Below are 16,716 nucleotides of genomic sequence, written 5' to 3' on the forward strand. Positions count from 1 at the left end.
CATTTATATTCAAGCCCAACAATTTATATTTGAATTATATTATACGAAAAAAGAGTTTTATAATCAGACGTTGTTGGATCAACACGCCACGTCAGCATCACTCCCACATGTTAAATTTGGTTATATGTATCGATCATCGTCTCTCTCTCTTTTGACTCTCCTGTGTATGTGAAGAAGCCATGGAAGAAGAGAAGAAGAAGAAGCTTGAAGAGTTAAAGTATCAATCAGGCTTCGGTAACCATTTCTCATCGGAGGCAATCGCCGGAGCTTTGCCGTTAGATCAGAACAGTCCTCTTATTTGTCCTTACGGTCTTTACGCCGAGCAGATCTCCGGTACTTCTTTCACTTCACCACGCAAGCTCAACCAACGAAGGTTCTTTCGTTTACTCTTACGTATCTCCGGTGTTTTTGATTTTGTAAATTTTGATAATTTTTCGTTTAAAGTTTTAATCTTTTTCCATCTTTGTTCAGCTGGTTGTATCGGATCAAGCCATCGGTTACACATGAACCGTTCAAGCCTCGTGTACCAGCTCATAAGAAGCTTGTGAGTGAGTTTGATTCATCGAACAGTCGTACGAATCCGACTCAGCTTCGGTGGAGAGCTGAGGATATTCCTGAATCGGCTACTGATTTCGTTGATGGGTTATATACTATTTGTGGAGCTGGAAGCTCGTTTCTTCGCCATGGATTCGCTATTCACATGTATAGAGATCTCTTGTGCTAGTTGATTTTGGGAGTTTGGTTATAGTCTGGTTTTAGATAAAGTAATGATCTTTGATTCATTTTTTGTTGAAGGTATGTGGCTAATAAAGGAATGAAAGACTCTGCCTTTTGCAACGCTGATGGTGACTTCTTGTTAGTTCCTCAAGTAGGAAGTAAGTTTAGTAGTTCATTGTTTATAAAGTTCACATCTTTGGTATGGAATTTAAGATGAATCGTTGGTGTGTTTAGTTTAGTAAGTTAAGTATAAGCAACGAATTCAAGATCTTTCCTTGATTGATTCTGATGTTTTGAGTGGGTGTTTAGGGCTATGGATTGATACTGAGTGTGGAAGGCTATTGGTGTCTCCTGGTGAGATTGCTGTCATACCACAAGGATTTCGTTTCTCGGTAGATTTACCGGATGGGAAGTCGCGAGGTTATGTTGCTGAAATCTATGGGGCTCATTTTCAGCTTCCTGATCTTGGACCAATAGGTACTCTTGAGTTCTTTTGGATTCAACCTGAATAAGCTGGATTGTGTTTATAAGGAATTGTATCGTTGGATGTGTACAGGTGCCAATGGTCTTGCTGCACCTAGAGACTTTCTTGCACCAACGGCATGGTTTGAAGATGCATTGCGGCCTGACTACACCATTATTCAGAAGTTTGGTGGTGAACTCTTTACTGCCAAACAAGATTTTTCTCCATTTAATGTGGTCGCCTGGCATGGAAATTACGTGCCTTATAAGGTGAATACATCTGTATTGAGAGCATATAAGCTTTTGAAAAATCAACACACTTTTGTCTAAAGATATCATTTCCCATCTGCAGTATGACCTTCAGAAGTTCTGTCCATACAACACCGTCCTCTTAGACCATGGAGATCCATCTATAAATACAGGTTTGTGGTCCTCTGCACTAAATGTATTCTTACTTCTGTTTCGTTATGAGTAGGTTACTGGTTCTGTATTGTAAATCACACTCTTTGGGGGAATTATTGTACTCTCAGTTCTTACAGCACCAACGGATAAACCTGGTGTGGCCTTGCTTGATTTTGTCATATTCCCTCCTCGATGGTTGGTTGCTGAGCATACTTTTCGACCTCCTTACTATCATCGTAACTGCATGAGTGAATTTATGGGTTTAATCTACGGTGCATACGAGGTAAACCGCATCAAGATCCTGCTTCTGCAAATCATTAGCTAACTATTCAAATCTGTAAACTGACTCCACAATTCACAGGCCAAAGCTGATGGATTTCTCCCTGGCGGTGCAAGTCTTCATAGCTGTATGACACCTCATGGTCCAGATACTACCACATACGAGGTATCAGTTCATTTTCTTCCGAGATCATATATATCCCCTGAATGTGAAATACAATTTAAGTCTGAAGTATTTTTGTAATTATTTTGTAGGCAACAATTGCTCGAGTAAATGCAATGGCGCCTTCTAAACTCACAGGTACAATGGCTTTCATGTTCGAATCAGCCTTGATTCCTAGAGTCTGCCATTGGGCTCTGGAGTCTCCTTTCCTCGATCACGACTACTACCAATGTTGGATTGGCCTCAAGTCCCACTTCTCACGCATAGACTTAAACAAGACGAATGCTGAACCAACAGAGAAAGAACCACAAGCTTCGGTGTAAAGAAAACACTTCACAGTTTCAATACCCAGTCTGTACAGACCTTCACCATATACATGTATAAGAAAGCATACAATGTAATTAGTAGGTAGTTTCTTCATATCACTTTAGTTACATCGTAATGTACTCTGAAGCTAATACAACTGTGTTCGTTTAGATATTAATGAATACATAACCGTGGCACTTAGATTCAGGCCACAACATCAGTCAGTTTCACTTTCATCTTCATGATGCCTACTTGCACTAAGATCTCTTTCTTCGACTGTTCTACTTTCAAAACAGTCGCTTTTTTGCCAAGAGAAGTAACAAACACCGAGCTACCAACTTCAGGAACCTTTTGAGCCGCAGCTTCTGTTAATACAGAAACATGGTTCAGATTCAAAGATCATAACCAGACAATAGCTATATTTTAAAGGGCTTAAACTTGTTTAAATACCAGAAATTGGTCGTCTCTCTACCACAGATGATGAACGAATCCCACTATCTTCATCATTTGTCTTTTCGACTTTTGTTTGGAGTTGCGTAGCTACCTTTGACTGAGAAGATTGTGCACCTGATGCACGAAACTGTTGCAATGTTCTGCGAAGTGTAGAACGAGTCATCGAACCAGCCTGAGTTAGTTCTTGTCTCATTTGTCGTCTCTCTTTGGTGGCATGGTCGTTAATGTTCTTTTGTGCTGTGAGTAGATTCTCATGAAGCTCTCTTGAGAGCCTAGAACGAAAAAACAAAAGAAGAAAAACATAAACTTGAAGCTCATATGTACAAGTTCCCGACTCTGAGGTCTTAAAATTCTAATCACTTTTAGTTCTTCAGTAGTTTAATCTCTTCAACAACCATAGATTCGTACCTTATATAAACACGTGCCTCATTCAAAAATCTCTGATATTCCTGCTTATACCGTTCCATGTCAAGTATGACCCCATTGATCTCAGTACTTGCAGAGCCATAAAGTTCACGAGCACCCTCGATAATATCACATGGAAGCCCCAACCTTTCGGCTATGTTTATTGCATTCGAACGACCTGACAATCATTTTCCAATGTGGGTTGGTTAAGCATATTAACTCTGATTCAATTTTAGGGGTAAACAAATTAATCGATCATTAAAGAGTCTAGATGAGCATGTAGCTAAACCTGGTACTCCCCATAAGATTTTGAAAGTGGGTTTTAAGTTCAGGTCATCAAACTCCATGCAAGCATTCTCAAAAGCAGAATTGCTACAATAGATGCAGAAAGAAAAAGAAGTTAATACTCTTTAAACCCTTGGGTAATCCGAGAAAAATGGCAGGTGAATTTAAAAACCTGTATTTAAGCGTCTTAAGTTCTCCGTGGTGTGTAGTTGCCATAGTGAGTAGAGAACCGCTTTCTGCAAAAGATTCAAGAATTGCCATTCCTAATGCAGCTCCTTCAAGCGGATTTGTTCCAGCTCCAACCTGTTAATAGCGCAAGAGTTCAAAACATATTCTTGCAAGTAATAGTTTCCCCATTATTTTCCCTTTTTCAAGTAATGGCCAGTCTTTTAACTTACTTCATCTAACAACACAAGTGATCTGCTTGTTGAATGTGAAAGAATTTCCTGCAAGTCAATCAATCAGAGTAAAAGATACATAAGTTGTATACATATTAAGAGAGTTACATCTTCCAAACTGATTAAACAATCATTCGAAACCGGATAGAAGTTTTACCAAAACTGATAAATTTAGCGAGTTCAAATTTCATAAGAATAAAGTGTTTTGCAGTTGCCGAAAAAGGGCACAAAAGGAGAAATCTGTTGAAAGTATAAAAGTTGTGACAACAACAGAGAATCAGACTTACACTAATTTGCTTCAAATGACCAGAAAAGGTAGAAAGTGACTGTAGCAAAGATTGTTCATCACCAATATCAGCATAAATGTTGTCAAACCAAGGTATGCGTGCAGATTCAGTTGCTAAAACATAAAGACCTACCAAAACCATTACAATCTATTAATTGATATGACGTTAAGTTTCTCAAATCTCTCACTTTCTCCCAAGGGCTTTATACCTTTTGGTGGATTTTTTAATTCACAGAAGGTATTGTAAGTTTCATATGTCTTACCTGATTTTACCATCATCGCAGCGAGTCCAACTGATTTCAAGCAAATGGTTTTACCTCCTGTGTTTGGACCGGTAATAACCAAAACCTTGGTGCCTTTAGAGATCTGGAAATCAGCTGGAATTGGTGGAGCTCCTGATAATACCGTGTCTCCCTGAAAATTCAACCATGTATTTATTAACAACTTCATCAATCTACTCAATGATCATAACATGGGAAACTTACTGTTTTATGATATTTTACAGTCTCCCGCGTCTTTCTTATGCCTTTCTTGTGTTGGTGAAGCAATAAAGGATGATAACATCTAGGTAGATACAGCAACCATTCTTTTCTAGAAATCGATTCCTCGCTGGATAAGTTACTCTCCGGTGAGTTTTCTTCACCAGACAAAGATTCAACCCCATCTTCAGGTGGCAAGTATATATAAGGATGTGCACCACCATATGCACTACTGTAAGTTGCTCGAGCGTTTATCTAGCAGGAAAAAAGCACACTATAAACCTCATGTTTGGAAGGTCATGTTGCTTCAATGGAAAGAGAAATGGTTGGTAATAAAAGCATACACGTACCACATCCAGCTTAATAGAGTAGTTTAACACCACCTCGATATCATAAAGATCAACATGCATCTATTTTGCTTGCATCAAAATGAACAAAAATGTCAACAAGCAGAAAACAATAAGAAGGGAAAAATACAGAATTCTAACTTTAAAAAATGTATACTCAATTACCTTTTCAGTTAGCATCGAAAGAATCTCTGCCTCAGCCTTTGCAACTGATGCTCTCGCACTTTGAAGGTCATCATTCATAGAGACCGCAGCTATTGGCTCCGCCGCAGTCCCTCCACCTGAACCACTGTAACAAATATTACCTTCAAGAGACAGAATTTGAAAATAAATCACTATAGGAGAAGCATAACTTCTCAATAAATTGGTCAATTGTAATGAAACTCTTTCTTAATAATCTAAAATTCTGAATCTTCTTTGCTAACTGAAATCTAAAAGTTCAATTTTACCTGGAAAGCAGAAGACCATTAACAGAAGTTAGTTGATTTGAGCTCATTTGTATACACCATCTTCCATCAATTTCAGCCGCTACCTGAAATATTATTTTAAATAATTACTAGGGGCAAACTTCAGAAAATGAGGAATCGCTCCTTTACCCTACGCCACTTTAAGAGAATGCTTACCATGACAGATCCGTCACCCTTTTGGCTCCTTATAATAGCATCCAGCAGTTGCTGCAGCTGCAAGGAGAAAGCAGAAAGGTTTCAACAATATCACTTTAAAATACATCTTGCTCAAGACATGTTTATAGTAAGAAAGATATATTCAAAGAGCTAAGATATCAAAGAATACTCAAAAACTGTTTTGACAATCTTCAATTCACAGTTACAAAGAAAAAACGAAATTGACCTTTCTTTCAAGTGTCTGCACACGTTCACGTGATTGTTTCAGGGCACTGCTCTGAAACAATAAAAGACGAGTTCAACATAATGGGCATGCTTCTTGACAACAATGTAGTCAAAAGTGAGACAAAAGAACAAACCGCGGAATCTTTGATTCTACCATCAGGATCTATAACTTGTTCAACCAACTTGACAAATGATCTATTTATCACAGGGTGCATTATCTGCAAGAGAGGTAAGGAACACACAAAGACTACATATGAGGGAGCCACCACAATGCTGAAGTTAAAAAAGTATCAAAATTTGGAGAGAAACTGCAAATACCAATTCAGATAGAGGCATAAACTGTTTGTACCAATCTCCATCTTGCTTAATAGCAGCTTTCAAATCAAACTGCAAATTATCGAAGAAACGAAGAAGAGAAGCCACTTCAAGTGCTTGATCTGCTCGTAAAGAAAGCCTCCTCCGAGCATGACGAACTCCCGATTCAACCTTCACAATAACAGTATTTTAACATCAAAACTATACAAATTCATGAAAAGATTATCACTTTAGAGATTGAGGATGGATGATAAAAATATATACGAGGGAGATTTGAATGCTGGAGAGGTCAAGACAGAAGGAACCATGTGGAAGCATTTTAATGGCGGCTTCTGTTTCATCCAAAAGCTTCAAACTTTCATCGAAACTCTGGTCAAGAGACCAAAGCTTTTTCTGAAAAAAAACCCAACACTGTCAATGTCAATTCAAAGCAGAGGAATCATCTACGGCTAGCTACATATAGAAGAAAACCCCAAAAAGAAATAAAAACCAAACCTTTGTAGCTTCGCGACCTAGAGAAGTACGAGCAAAGGAAGCGACAACATCGCAAAGCTTGTCCCATTCCAACACTCTCAAGCTATCGATTTGAGATTTTGATTTCGAACGGCAAACAAGAGTTGGAGGAGATGATGAAGAAGAGTTTAAACTCAGATTAACAACACTGTTTCTGTTTCCCAAAGAGTTTCTTCTTATCACTAAGGCATAGTTGCAGAAAGCTACCGATAAAGTCTGCATTTTTATTTTTTTCTCCTTAGGTTTTCAGAGAAGAAGAATTGTCCAATTTCAATCAACCAAAATTTCCCAATTTCCATCATATTCGTGAAACCTTATCTCTCGACTTGTGATGTTATATATGTTTTGCAAAAGTTTATATTTAATAACTTTACCATACTTGGAATTGAGAGGAAAAAGAGAAGGTCACAAATCACAACAAGTCTATTGTTTCATAAGGTACATGTGGTTAACAATAACAATACAACAGTGGTGGGTTAACATATGGGGATATTAGAGATTTTTGATTTACAACGGTATTTGGGGTTTTGAGAATTGAAAATGAATTTAATCATAGAGTTACAAGAGGCTCTTCGTTGGTTTTGGTGTCATTGGCTACTGTAGCCTCCTCTTGTTTTGTTGGCTCAGTCTCCTTAACAGTTTCGACGACAGCTTCTTCGGTCTTCACCGCCTCTGGGGCTGGCTCAGCTTCAGCAGGCTTGGCTGGTTCTTCCTCGGCAGGCTTGGCTGGCTCAGCTTCCTTCTGTGTCTCTGCTACATCTTCAGCAGACTCTTCCTTCTTCTCCGCGACAACTTCATCTGCCTTCTCCTGTTAATCAACCGGGAAAACGAAATGACAAAAGAATCACACCCATCATCAAACCATTGACAAAAATGGATAAGAGGCGATTGTCTCTAATGAAATTGAACTACAAACCTGAGCTACGGTCTCGGTTTCAACATTCTTGGACTCGACGACAACGTTTTCAGTGGTGGCAGAGGTTTCAAGGATATCAGACTCCTTAGGTTTGCTCGCACAGCCTCCCATGGTGTTTAAAGAAAAGAAATTGGTTTGAAACAAAAAACAAACAATGGGAAGAACTGTGGAGCTACAAAAAAATGGAACTCCTTTTTCTGATTCCTTTCAAGAAGCCAAAACTGTTTTCTTTATTTTCCTTATTAGAGGCTGAGCGAATGTAGCAGAAGACAACACAGAGATATATATAGTGGTTTATACGGAACAAACAACACAAAGCTATTTCAGGAAAAAGACTAAAAACATTTCATGTCACTGTAGATTCTTTAAGGCTCTTCTCTGTCAACGACCTATTCTACAGGAGAAAATAAATAAACCTCAATCTCAACCGCTCTTATGTTTTTTGGTTTTTAGCCAAAAACTCTTCCTGTGCCAGATAGACTCTCGAGTCTCGACCATAACAAGAGTGGGAAATTGAAATAAAGAAGCAAACACTAAGGACCAAATCTGGTGCAAAACCTCTTTTAGACAATTGAGTTTAGATCTGTTTTCTAGTTTGCAAAATGGTTATAAGGTAAGATAACTGTTTCATATATGAAAAGTAAAAAAAAAAAAAGAAGCTGATTATGGCTATAAGCCTTCACATGTCAAAAGAATTATGGTTCCCTAGTTCAGCTACCATAGCTTCTATTCAAGTTTGTTGTCATTGGTAGAGGATTCTGATGCTGCATTATCCGTGAAACCACTGTTGGCACCATTCTTGACAAGGGATTTGTACATTGTTAAAGCTTGAGCGATCATGCTACCAGGATTGTCAACAGCACTCGGAAGCAGCAATGTGTTACCCTAACAAGAACAAATATACAACTCTATTAGATAATCCCAAGGGAAAACGAGATTAGAAAGCAGATGGAATCAAGTGAAATGTTGTGTTTACCTTTTTAGCAATGTTGCCAAAAGCATTAATGTATTGCTCCGCAGTTCTCAAACTCGCAGCCTGCATATTGCACCACGATTTTAAGCATATGAGGTATCAATTTGGAAAGCAAAACAAGTAAACTTAAAGTCAGCATTTGCAAATCCATTAAGCCACTGAAATCTCTACTCAAAGTCAGGGAAATCAGTTATGGGAAAACAGGTTAGATGACATAATGCATTCACATTTGAAGGGTTAAGTAGCAATAAACACCTAAGTATAAAACAGTATTAACACCTAAGTGATCAAGTTAGTTTATTTATCTCAAAATTCTGGAAATCATGCTTAGAAACCACTGCTTGATCTAATGAACTCACCTCCATTCCACCAGTTGCCTTGAGGGATTGAGACACCATGGCCAGTCCATCAGCTGTTGCTTGTGCTCTAGCTAATATTGCTTCGGCTTCACCTGGAGAGCAACAGCACAAATAAAGAAAACGTTAAGATGAAACAAACAGAGTCAGTTATGATGAGTTTAACAGACAAATGGCTCCACGTCTTAGTAATATGAGTCCACTTTTTTCAAACTTAAAATGTTGACTAAATACTAACCCTGTGCTCGATTGACTTGATCCATCCTTGCAGCTTCTGATTCCAAGATTACAGAACTTTTCTTACCATCAGCTCTATTGATATGGGCTTGCCGTTCTCCTGTTAAAGTTAGGATAGCAGATTATGAGAAACAAATTGAACAGGCTTTATTGTCTTCTAACTGTAAATAAATCAAATGAGCTGTAGCAAACATAGATCAATCCCAGAACATAAACTCTCAAGGATAAGCCATGCAAATTTACCTTCAGACTCAAGAATCTGGGCTCTCTTTCTACGTTCAGCTTCAGCTTGCATTTCCATAGCAACTCTCACTCCATTAGGAGGCATGATATCCCCTGGATAAACATGTATTAGATACAAGGCCAAAAGGGTATCCAGCAAAAAAGTTCAACAGAACTCATAACTCACTGATCTCATAACGAAGGCACTGAAGACCCCAATCTTGTGCAGCAACATTGATGGCTTCCTGCAAGAGTAATTCATTTCAAAATTGTTCAGATGCTTCTGATATCCAACACATAAACTACAAACGCATAATGCATTCCAGAACACATCAACTACAATAATCTTAGAAATGTAAACTCAAACTCATATAGCCAGCTATCATGAAATGAACAACACAGTTAAACAATCTGAACCTCAATCTTAAGTAGTAATATAAGACCCACTACAGATGCACATTAACATCAATGACCATGAACTATCAAAGGACCCCAGTTTTCAATTTGAAACCAATCAAATACATTAAAAGCAAACAACAAAAAAAACTGAACCAGAAGCAAAGAGAACATACCACAATTTTTTCATTAAGAGTATCTCGTTCCTCAAAAGTCTTGTCAAGAGTAATTTTCCCAAGCTCACTACGCATTGTAGTCTGAGCCAACTGAACAACAGCATAGATTGGATTCTCAACGCCATAAGAGGCCAACTTAGGATCCACAATCTGCAAAGAAACTCAAAGATCAATAAACAATTTAGGAAGAATAGACAAAATTAATAACAAAAATAAGGACAGAGGATCTGGAAACGAAGATAAACACCTTAACGTATAGAACACCATCGATGTGAATGCTAACGTTATCCTTTGTAATCGCAGTCTGATTACCAATAGGAATAGCTTCCTCCTTAAGAGAATGAACATAAGCAATACGATCCACAAGCGGAACAAGGAAGTGAATCCCTGACTGCAAAGTCTTGACGTATTTACCAAACCTCTCAATCACACAAGCTTTCCTCTCCGGCACGATTCTGATCCCCCAGTTAGACGGCGGACTAATGTGGTAGCTACACACAAACAAAATCAGCGAAGATCCGTTAAATCAAACCTAACCAATCAATCAAATCCCAAAGGTTTCTACTACTGAAATCGGAATTCCACAGAGCGTATAGAGGTTTAAAACACCTGTCGTAAGAACTGCTGGGAGAGGAGAAGTTGCGAACGCCGGAGAATTGTTGCGGCGGAGTAGCTCCGGAAGATTGATGAAGAAACCTGGAGGCAAAGGATTTCATCGGAGACGGTGACGGCTTCTTGATTTGGTAACTACAAAAATCGAAAAAACGAAATCAACACAAAAATCCGAATAGATTTTCACAGAATGTATACGAAATCGTAAGATTGAAACGAACCTGGTGAGAGGACTTCCGGTAGAGCTGAAGTTGCGGACGGAGGTGGTAGTGGAGGCGGCGGCGAGGGACGATAGTATCTTGGGAACAGCAGCGGAAAGCATAGGGAGGAACTTGACGGCGGCGGTGTAACCACCGGATCTTGCTAGCGCGAGCTGACTCATCGTTGAAGGAGCTGTGTAACAAACTCTCTCTGAACTTGAACTTGGAGAAGGGGAAATAGAAGAAGCAAAAAAAAACCTTTAAATTTTTTTTTTTTAATTGTTTGTTTCTTTCTTCAAGCTCTTTTTAATCTGACGGGTTGACTTATTTTATACTAGTTAGAAAAAAAATTACTTGGAGAAGCGTTTTAGAAAGTGTCAAGTAGGACCAACTCCCTTTATTCCAATCTGTATTGGGTCCTGAACTTAGAACAAGAGAGACCTTCGCTGCACAAAGAACCGAGCCTTATCCCTTGGCTCCTATGGAGATTGTGGAAAAACAGGAATGAATTATCATTTAAAGCCAAGGAGTTCTCCGCTCAAGAGGTTGTCGCAAAGGCATTAGAAGATACAGAGGAGTAGGAAAGGCGGGAGGCTTTTGAGCTACAGCAATGCCCCCATCCAGTTCCGCATCCCACAAACTCTGGGAGAGTAAAGTGGATACCCCCAGCTTCGGAGTGGGTCAAATGTAACACCGATGCTTCTTGGACTGCAGACGGACAAAGTTGTGGCATTGGTTGGATACTTCGTAACGATCAAGGTCACATGATCTGGTCAGGAGCTCGAGCATTACCAAGGGTGAAGACTGTCCTTGAGGCTGAACTGGAAGCTATGAGATGGGCGGTATCGATGATCAGCAACCTCCGATACACGAAGGTAATCTTTGAGTCTGATGCCAAGTCTCTCATAGACATTCTGAAGACACACGAAGAATGGCCAAGTATCTCCCCAGGTCTACAAGACATTCGGGGAAGAGTGCATCATTTTGAGGAGATTAATTTTGTGTACACTCCGAGAGAGACGAATAGAGCGGCTGATAGGATAGCGCGAGAATCTATTTCTTTTATGTCTTATGATTCCAGACTCTATTCTATTGTGCCCAACTGGTTAAGAACCAATGTTGATTTGGACATTGTTATGTAACTCTTGGTTAATAAATAGTAGAGGTTGAGCCAAAAAAAAAAAAAAAGAAAGTGTCAAGTAAAAAAAAAATGAATATACGTGGGGAAGGGTCAAAAAGAGAGATTGAGCTTCTTTTTAAAAAAATTATTCTTGCTTAACACGAATTTGTTAAAGGCTGCTCATATAAACCCAAGACTTTGATGAATAAACCTGTATTATGTTGTCTAATTATAAGATTACGACGTGTATTAATTTTTAAAGATAAGATTTGTCACATGTGTTTCCTTTATTAAAAAAATGGCAAGTTATTATGATTTTTATTAAGATTAAAATTGTATACACATGATTATACTAATGTATATTACTATTTGTGGAGGAGAAGATATGTAAACATCCCTTCATTAAAAGTTTTCTTTCCTTTTCTCTTTTTATTTTTTATTTTTTATTTTTTATTTTATGAATTAACGAAATTTTAATCCTCAAACGTGTTAAGAAAGTTGTAACTATTTACATTTTCAAAAAAAAAAAAAAAAAATCAATAGGTCACATGTTCGAATATGGTTTGGATGGACACTAATATAAAATAGTATCGTCGGTCCAAAAGATGTTCAAGACTTGAAGCCCATAATCTTTGATTTAGCAACACCTTTTTCTAATATACAAATTTTGTTTAAAATACTGATTCGATGATGTACTCATCCACCAAATGATTAGTGGAATTTTGGTGAGACCGGATTAACTAATATTTTTAACATCTCATAATTAGGAGTATGTTATTTTGGCCAATCCGTAAGTAATGTACTAACACATACATGCGCAAAATGCAAAAAAAGCTACATCAGCCTCTTGGCACTTATTAGTCTCTTACCAACCAAATGCAAACACAACAACGAATGAACAATTTAATTCACAACCAACCAAACCAACGAATCACTAATTTTTTACAAATTCCCTAATAATATGCCTACCCCAATAAAACGTACCTTAAGACTTTTTTTTTTTTTGTCTATTTGTCAAAAACTCGTTTTCACACCAACCTAAAACACGGATTTCACTAAAACTTATAAACTACTTATAAAAAATAAAAAACATCTGAAATCCGATTTAAAAACAAACTCGTGACCCTCACACAGACGCAGAGAACGAGTAAACGCCAAAAGAAAACGCCATTTTTTTTTTTTGTCTTGAGTCTTCTCTTCTTCTCCTTCCTTCTTTGAAGTTCACACCAATTTGTCTCTCTCTCTCTCTCTCTCTCTCTCTCTCTTTAAGAAACAAAACGTTTAATTTCAGAAACTTCGAAGTTTGTTCTCCGGTCACAGGGAAATTGATTAATTCCGATGACGATCGGTGACCGTCAGAATCCGAGTGTGGCTGTGGAGAAGAAGAAGAAGAAGCTCTTCAAGCTATGTCCGTTTTGGCAGAGGAGAAGCAACACTTCGTCTTCTACACAGAACCCAAGTCAAAACTACCGTAGCCGCCATGGACATCGGAATACGGATGTTTCCCCCGTCTCTAAGCCTTCCTCGACTATTTCTTCCGTCGCCAGATCACTTCTCCCGGCTCGCCGTCGTCTCCGATTAGATCCCTCCAGTTATCTCTATTTCCCTTGTACGTCTCCTTTGTTAGTTCGATTAAGCCTAAATTCAAACAGTTGATTTCTCTGGAATTGATTGATTTGGTTCGGAGTTCTGATTGTTCTGTAGTTATAGAAATCGAAGTTATGAACATTTAGGATTCTTTAGAAGCTCTGATTGTAGTTAAAGAACAAAGTTAAGATTAGGGCGTTTGTGTTTGTCTCAGATGAACCTGGTAAACAAGTTCGCAGCGCAATCAAGCTTAAGAATACTAGCAAATCTCATACTGCATTTAAGGTAATGGAGGAGTTGTCTATGTATCATTAAGCATCAGTTTTGCTCTTTCTGTACCATTCACAAATCTAGCAGCTACATAGTTTTTTTGGAAGAGAAGTTGACTTGTTGTTGACTTGGTTTTGTTGTATCTAAGTCACTCTACTCTGTGTTCTCATGTTTTAGTTTCAAACAACGGCACCTAAAAGTTGTTACATGCGTCCTCCCGGTGGTGTTTTGGCTCCAGGAGAGAGTGTTTTTGCTACTGGTAAATGAGATTCTTTGAAACATTATGTCTTTTTTTTTATGCATACACCGGCTGAGTTTATACAGACTCTGATGATTGCTTCTTGGAAACTTTCAAGTGCAGTGTTCAAGTTTGTGGAACACCCTGAGAACAATGAAAAACAGCAGTTGAACCAGAAGAGCAAGGTTAAGTTTAAGATCATGAGCCTGAAAGTTAAACCAGGAGTAGAGTATGTACCTGAGTTGGTATGTTATGTCGCTCCTTTATAATTCTAATCAGTTTATTCATAAGTTCGTTGTTGAAAGATATTATTGTTCAATCTTAGAATATATTGGTAGTTACATATATGAATCTTAATAGGCTAATGCAATGCAATTGGTAAATAGGTTGTCAAGGAATAAGCAATTTCCCGTCTCTGAGAGTTTTAGGCACAGGATGTTCGGAGACATCTTATTCTAGCATGTTTTTTAGATGATGGATTTTGTGGTGTTCATCATGCAGTTTGATGAGCAGAAGGATCAAGTAACAGTGGAGAGGGTTCTTCGGGTCATTTTTCTTGATGCGGAGGGCTCAAGTGCTGTAAGCTTTTTAGTATATTTAGAAAACTTATATACAGTACTGTAGATTTTTTGGTTTGAACATTTCAATAAGTAAGATTACGATGAAATGATCAGGCAATGGAGAAACTGAAACGTCAACTGGATGAAGCTGAAGCTGCAGTTGAAGCAAGAAAGAAGCCTCCACCAGAGACAGGGCCTCGCGTTGTTGGGGAGGGTCTTGTCATAGATGAATGGGTATCATAAGCTACCCGCTTTGTTCCTTTTTAACTCTCTCTCTCTTTCTCCAAATGAATCCCATTTTTCACTCACCATAGTTTTTATGTCATATATCAGAAGGAGAGAAGAGAGAAGTACCTTGCTCGGCAACAAGTCGAAGCCATAGATTCTTCGTCCTAAAACGCAGAGAGCAATGTGGATTTGTTATATAGGCTTGTAGCGGAGGTAAAAGAAACTTCTTCTTCTTCTGCAGCTGTACATATATTAATTATCCCTCGATTTGTATTTATCGTTAGACGATTACTTTGTGGTTCTTTGTATGTCTCTGTTTGTTGTATGCTTGCGGCAGTTTTTTACTCTTCCATCAAATTTTGTTTCGGTTTTAATCGAATGCCGTTTTATCTCCCCCCAACGAAGCTCTTCTGGAAGCAACCAAAGTAAAGACCACAACCAAATTGCTTGCTACATTCTTTTGTGTATATATATATCTATCTTCTCGTTTAGCCTCTATTATACCAAGATTTTTGAAGTGGTCTTCTTCTTCATTTTATTTTTATTTTTTTCTGATTAGTAATGTTCTTTTTTTTTTTTATCGGATTATACTGTCCACATGTGTGACCTCTCTAGATGACTAATACCTACCACCACAACCACAAGAGTTATACTTATACCCAACACTGAGTTTGATGTGTTGCTACTTTTGCTCCTTGCATTCAGAAACTACAATATTCTCTACTGGCCCAAAGAATTATAAAACGTAATTGCATTCTCAACGTTAAGTGGACTAACTGAGTATATTTTGGAAGGAACAATTATAAAACGTAATTGCATTCTCAACGTTTCAAGTTAAGCGGCTTCGCTTCCCACTAATCTGGTCTTTCATACTATAATCTGGTCTTTCATAAAACCTATAAAACCTAACTTTACTAACTTTTTTCTATTAAAAATCATGGGAATAACTGAATACAATACAGCCGCCAAAGAGAATGAGACAATAATTAAGAATATCTTGTTCTTAAACCTTTGAAAACACGTAACGCTAACCATTTTTTTTGTCTCTGTACGCTGAACTTTAAGTCTCTAATCCCATTCTCTAACAATAGCTATAGCAGCCAGAAGCTTCAATGTAACTTTTTCAGTTGTGAAACTAATCTGGTTAAGACTCACGTTGTATATTATTTATATATAAAGTTTGGAATGCTTTACCAAATATATAATATTTGAAATTAGTAGAGAGAGCTGATTAAGGAACACCATAATCTAAAGTTATATTTTTTTTTTCGTTACTAGAATATTTTAATGTTCGATTAAAAAAGGTGGAAGAAATCGACTCGTGGAGATTATGAAGGAACAAAGACAACTAGAGGTGTCTGTTAATTTTCATGTCGCTTTATGAAACTTTCGGCCAAATTGCACAACCAAAACAAGTACACAACAATATTCTTCAAGTCTTATCCCCTTTTATTTTTGTTCGTTTAACGTCAAATTCTTTTCATCTTATCAAAGGACGACATCTTCTGTTAAATATATAATATATAAATGTACGTATCAAAATTACAAATTTATTCCAAGCATATATATTCTACTAATCAAATTTCAATTGAATCATATCTCGAGCGAATAAAGTGTGTTTATTACTTATTACGTGCTTGAAACGTAACTGTAGCTCGGAAGTTTTTAACATGATTCTCTAATTAAGCTAAGACTTGGAAAACACGTACATCATAAAATGATTAAATTTCTGAATAATCATGTATAGAAAAGTATCCTAGTTTTCCATTATTTGTAAACCATATATTTAACATTTAATATCATCATTATATCAAAAACTTCAACTATATAAACTGTTAAATCCTTAAAACAAAGATATCGACAAGAACGTCTAACAAACGCATTATTATGTCCATGCATTGTTTCCTCCTTTTCATAAAAAAGATGACAATCCCTAATTATAAACTAAATAAAAACTTTACTATAAA

The 16,716-nt window shown here is 37.5% G+C and overlaps 5 protein-coding genes across 11 annotated transcripts; 2 read left to right on the top strand and 3 right to left on the bottom strand.

Annotated features, from left to right (window-relative positions):
* Positions 1–65: 65 nt before the first annotated feature.
* On the top strand, positions 66–2,553 carry LOC104761434 (homogentisate 1,2-dioxygenase). Its single transcript, XM_010484513.3, has 9 exons — positions 66–373; positions 472–702; positions 796–875; positions 1,027–1,194; positions 1,274–1,449; positions 1,532–1,601; positions 1,710–1,864; positions 1,943–2,026; positions 2,116–2,553. Exons 1-9 carry the CDS (start codon positions 180–182, stop codon positions 2,344–2,346), a joined length of 1,389 nt encoding a protein of 462 aa, XP_010482815.2. The 5' UTR covers positions 66–179; the 3' UTR covers positions 2,347–2,553.
* LOC104761433 (uncharacterized) lies at positions 2,363–7,091 on the bottom strand. 6 transcript variants are annotated; one of them, XM_087499483.1, is made up of 18 exons: positions 6,641–7,091; positions 6,410–6,538; positions 6,149–6,316; positions 5,965–6,048; positions 5,832–5,882; positions 5,606–5,662; positions 5,432–5,514; positions 5,148–5,271; positions 4,986–5,045; positions 4,642–4,890; positions 4,420–4,570; positions 4,158–4,285; positions 3,871–3,918; positions 3,645–3,775; positions 3,477–3,559; positions 3,191–3,365; positions 2,780–3,054; positions 2,363–2,694 (listed from the first exon to the last, which is right to left on the bottom strand). In XM_087499483.1, the coding sequence occupies exons 1-18, from the start codon at positions 6,878–6,880 to the stop codon at positions 2,534–2,536; spliced, it is 2,397 nt and encodes a 798-aa protein (XP_087355609.1). In that variant the 5' UTR covers positions 6,881–7,091; the 3' UTR covers positions 2,363–2,533. The 6 variants fall into 6 exon arrangements, with proteins under 6 accessions (XP_087355609.1, XP_087355612.1, XP_087355613.1 ...); XM_087499486.1 differs by having other exon boundaries at positions 5,148–5,263; positions 6,641–6,994; XM_087499487.1 differs by having other exon boundaries at positions 4,986–5,053; positions 6,641–6,994.
* LOC104761435 (uncharacterized) lies at positions 7,062–8,088 on the bottom strand. Its single transcript, XM_010484514.3, has 2 exons — positions 7,575–8,088; positions 7,062–7,466 (listed from the first exon to the last, which is right to left on the bottom strand). Exons 1-2 carry the CDS (start codon positions 7,683–7,685, stop codon positions 7,209–7,211), a joined length of 369 nt encoding a protein of 122 aa, XP_010482816.1. The 5' UTR covers positions 7,686–8,088; the 3' UTR covers positions 7,062–7,208.
* A 33-nt stretch (positions 8,089–8,121) lies between these two features.
* LOC104761436 (uncharacterized) lies at positions 8,122–11,145 on the bottom strand. Its single transcript, XM_087499491.1, has 10 exons — positions 10,768–11,145; positions 10,544–10,681; positions 10,182–10,425; positions 9,935–10,084; positions 9,550–9,607; positions 9,384–9,476; positions 9,142–9,240; positions 8,907–8,998; positions 8,551–8,610; positions 8,122–8,459 (listed from the first exon to the last, which is right to left on the bottom strand). The coding sequence occupies exons 1-10, from the start codon at positions 10,926–10,928 to the stop codon at positions 8,301–8,303; spliced, it is 1,254 nt and encodes a 417-aa protein (XP_087355617.1). The 5' UTR covers positions 10,929–11,145; the 3' UTR covers positions 8,122–8,300.
* Positions 11,146–12,799: 1,654 nt separating this feature from the next.
* On the top strand, positions 12,800–15,149 carry LOC104761437 (vesicle-associated protein 4-1). 2 transcript variants are annotated; one of them, XM_010484517.3, is made up of 7 exons: positions 12,800–13,475; positions 13,668–13,738; positions 13,901–13,982; positions 14,085–14,206; positions 14,463–14,540; positions 14,636–14,755; positions 14,855–15,149. In XM_010484517.3, the coding sequence occupies exons 1-7, from the start codon at positions 13,205–13,207 to the stop codon at positions 14,915–14,917; spliced, it is 807 nt and encodes a 268-aa protein (XP_010482819.1). In that variant the 5' UTR covers positions 12,800–13,204; the 3' UTR covers positions 14,918–15,149. The 2 variants fall into 2 exon arrangements, 1 of the variants encoding a protein (XP_010482819.1); XR_015589023.1 differs by having other exon boundaries at positions 12,974–13,475; positions 14,348–14,540.
* The last annotated feature ends 1,567 nt before the right edge of the window (positions 15,150–16,716 follow it).

Source organism: Camelina sativa, chromosome 18 (assembly GCF_030686135.1).
Source record: "Camelina sativa cultivar CO46 ecotype springtype chromosome 18, ASM3068613v1".
NCBI lineage: Eukaryota > Viridiplantae > Streptophyta > Magnoliopsida > Brassicales > Brassicaceae > Camelina > Camelina sativa.

Excerpts from the sequence above, each read along its gene's own strand:
- LOC104761436 (XM_087499491.1), bottom strand. The coding sequence starts at position 10,928 with ATGAGTCAGCTCGCGCTAGCAAGATCCGGTGGTTACACCGCCGCCGTC. Across the intron at positions 9,241-9,383 it reads CCAGATTCTTGAGTCTGAAG|GAGAACGGCAAGCCCATATC; the intron begins GTAAATTTGCAT and ends TAACTTTAACAG. Across the intron at positions 8,460-8,550 it reads TTGGCAACATTGCTAAAAAG|GGTAACACATTGCTGCTTCC; the intron begins GTAAACACAACA and ends TGTTCTTGTTAG.
- LOC104761434 (XM_010484513.3), top strand. The coding sequence starts at position 180 with ATGGAAGAAGAGAAGAAGAAGAAGCTTGAAGAGTTAAAGTATCAATCA. Across the intron at positions 1,865-1,942 it reads TAATCTACGGTGCATACGAG|GCCAAAGCTGATGGATTTCT; the intron begins GTAAACCGCATC and ends CACAATTCACAG. Across the intron at positions 2,027-2,115 it reads CAGATACTACCACATACGAG|GCAACAATTGCTCGAGTAAA; the intron begins GTATCAGTTCAT and ends ATTATTTTGTAG.
- LOC104761437 (XM_010484517.3), top strand. The coding sequence starts at position 13,205 with ATGACGATCGGTGACCGTCAGAATCCGAGTGTGGCTGTGGAGAAGAAG. Across the intron at positions 13,739-13,900 it reads AATCTCATACTGCATTTAAG|TTTCAAACAACGGCACCTAA; the intron begins GTAATGGAGGAG and ends CTCATGTTTTAG. Across the intron at positions 14,207-14,462 it reads TAGAGTATGTACCTGAGTTG|TTTGATGAGCAGAAGGATCA; the intron begins GTATGTTATGTC and ends TTCATCATGCAG.
- LOC104761433 (XM_087499483.1), bottom strand. The coding sequence starts at position 6,880 with ATGCAGACTTTATCGGTAGCTTTCTGCAACTATGCCTTAGTGATAAGA. Across the intron at positions 5,046-5,147 it reads TTTCGATGCTAACTGAAAAG|ATGCATGTTGATCTTTATGA; the intron begins GTAATTGAGTAT and ends CAAGCAAAATAG. Across the intron at positions 3,919-4,157 it reads GTCATTTGAAGCAAATTAGT|GAAATTCTTTCACATTCAAC; the intron begins GTAAGTCTGATT and ends ATTGACTTGCAG.
- LOC104761435 (XM_010484514.3), bottom strand. The coding sequence starts at position 7,685 with ATGGGAGGCTGTGCGAGCAAACCTAAGGAGTCTGATATCCTTGAAACC. Across the intron at positions 7,467-7,574 it reads AAACCGAGACCGTAGCTCAG|GAGAAGGCAGATGAAGTTGT; the intron begins GTTTGTAGTTCA and ends GTTGATTAACAG.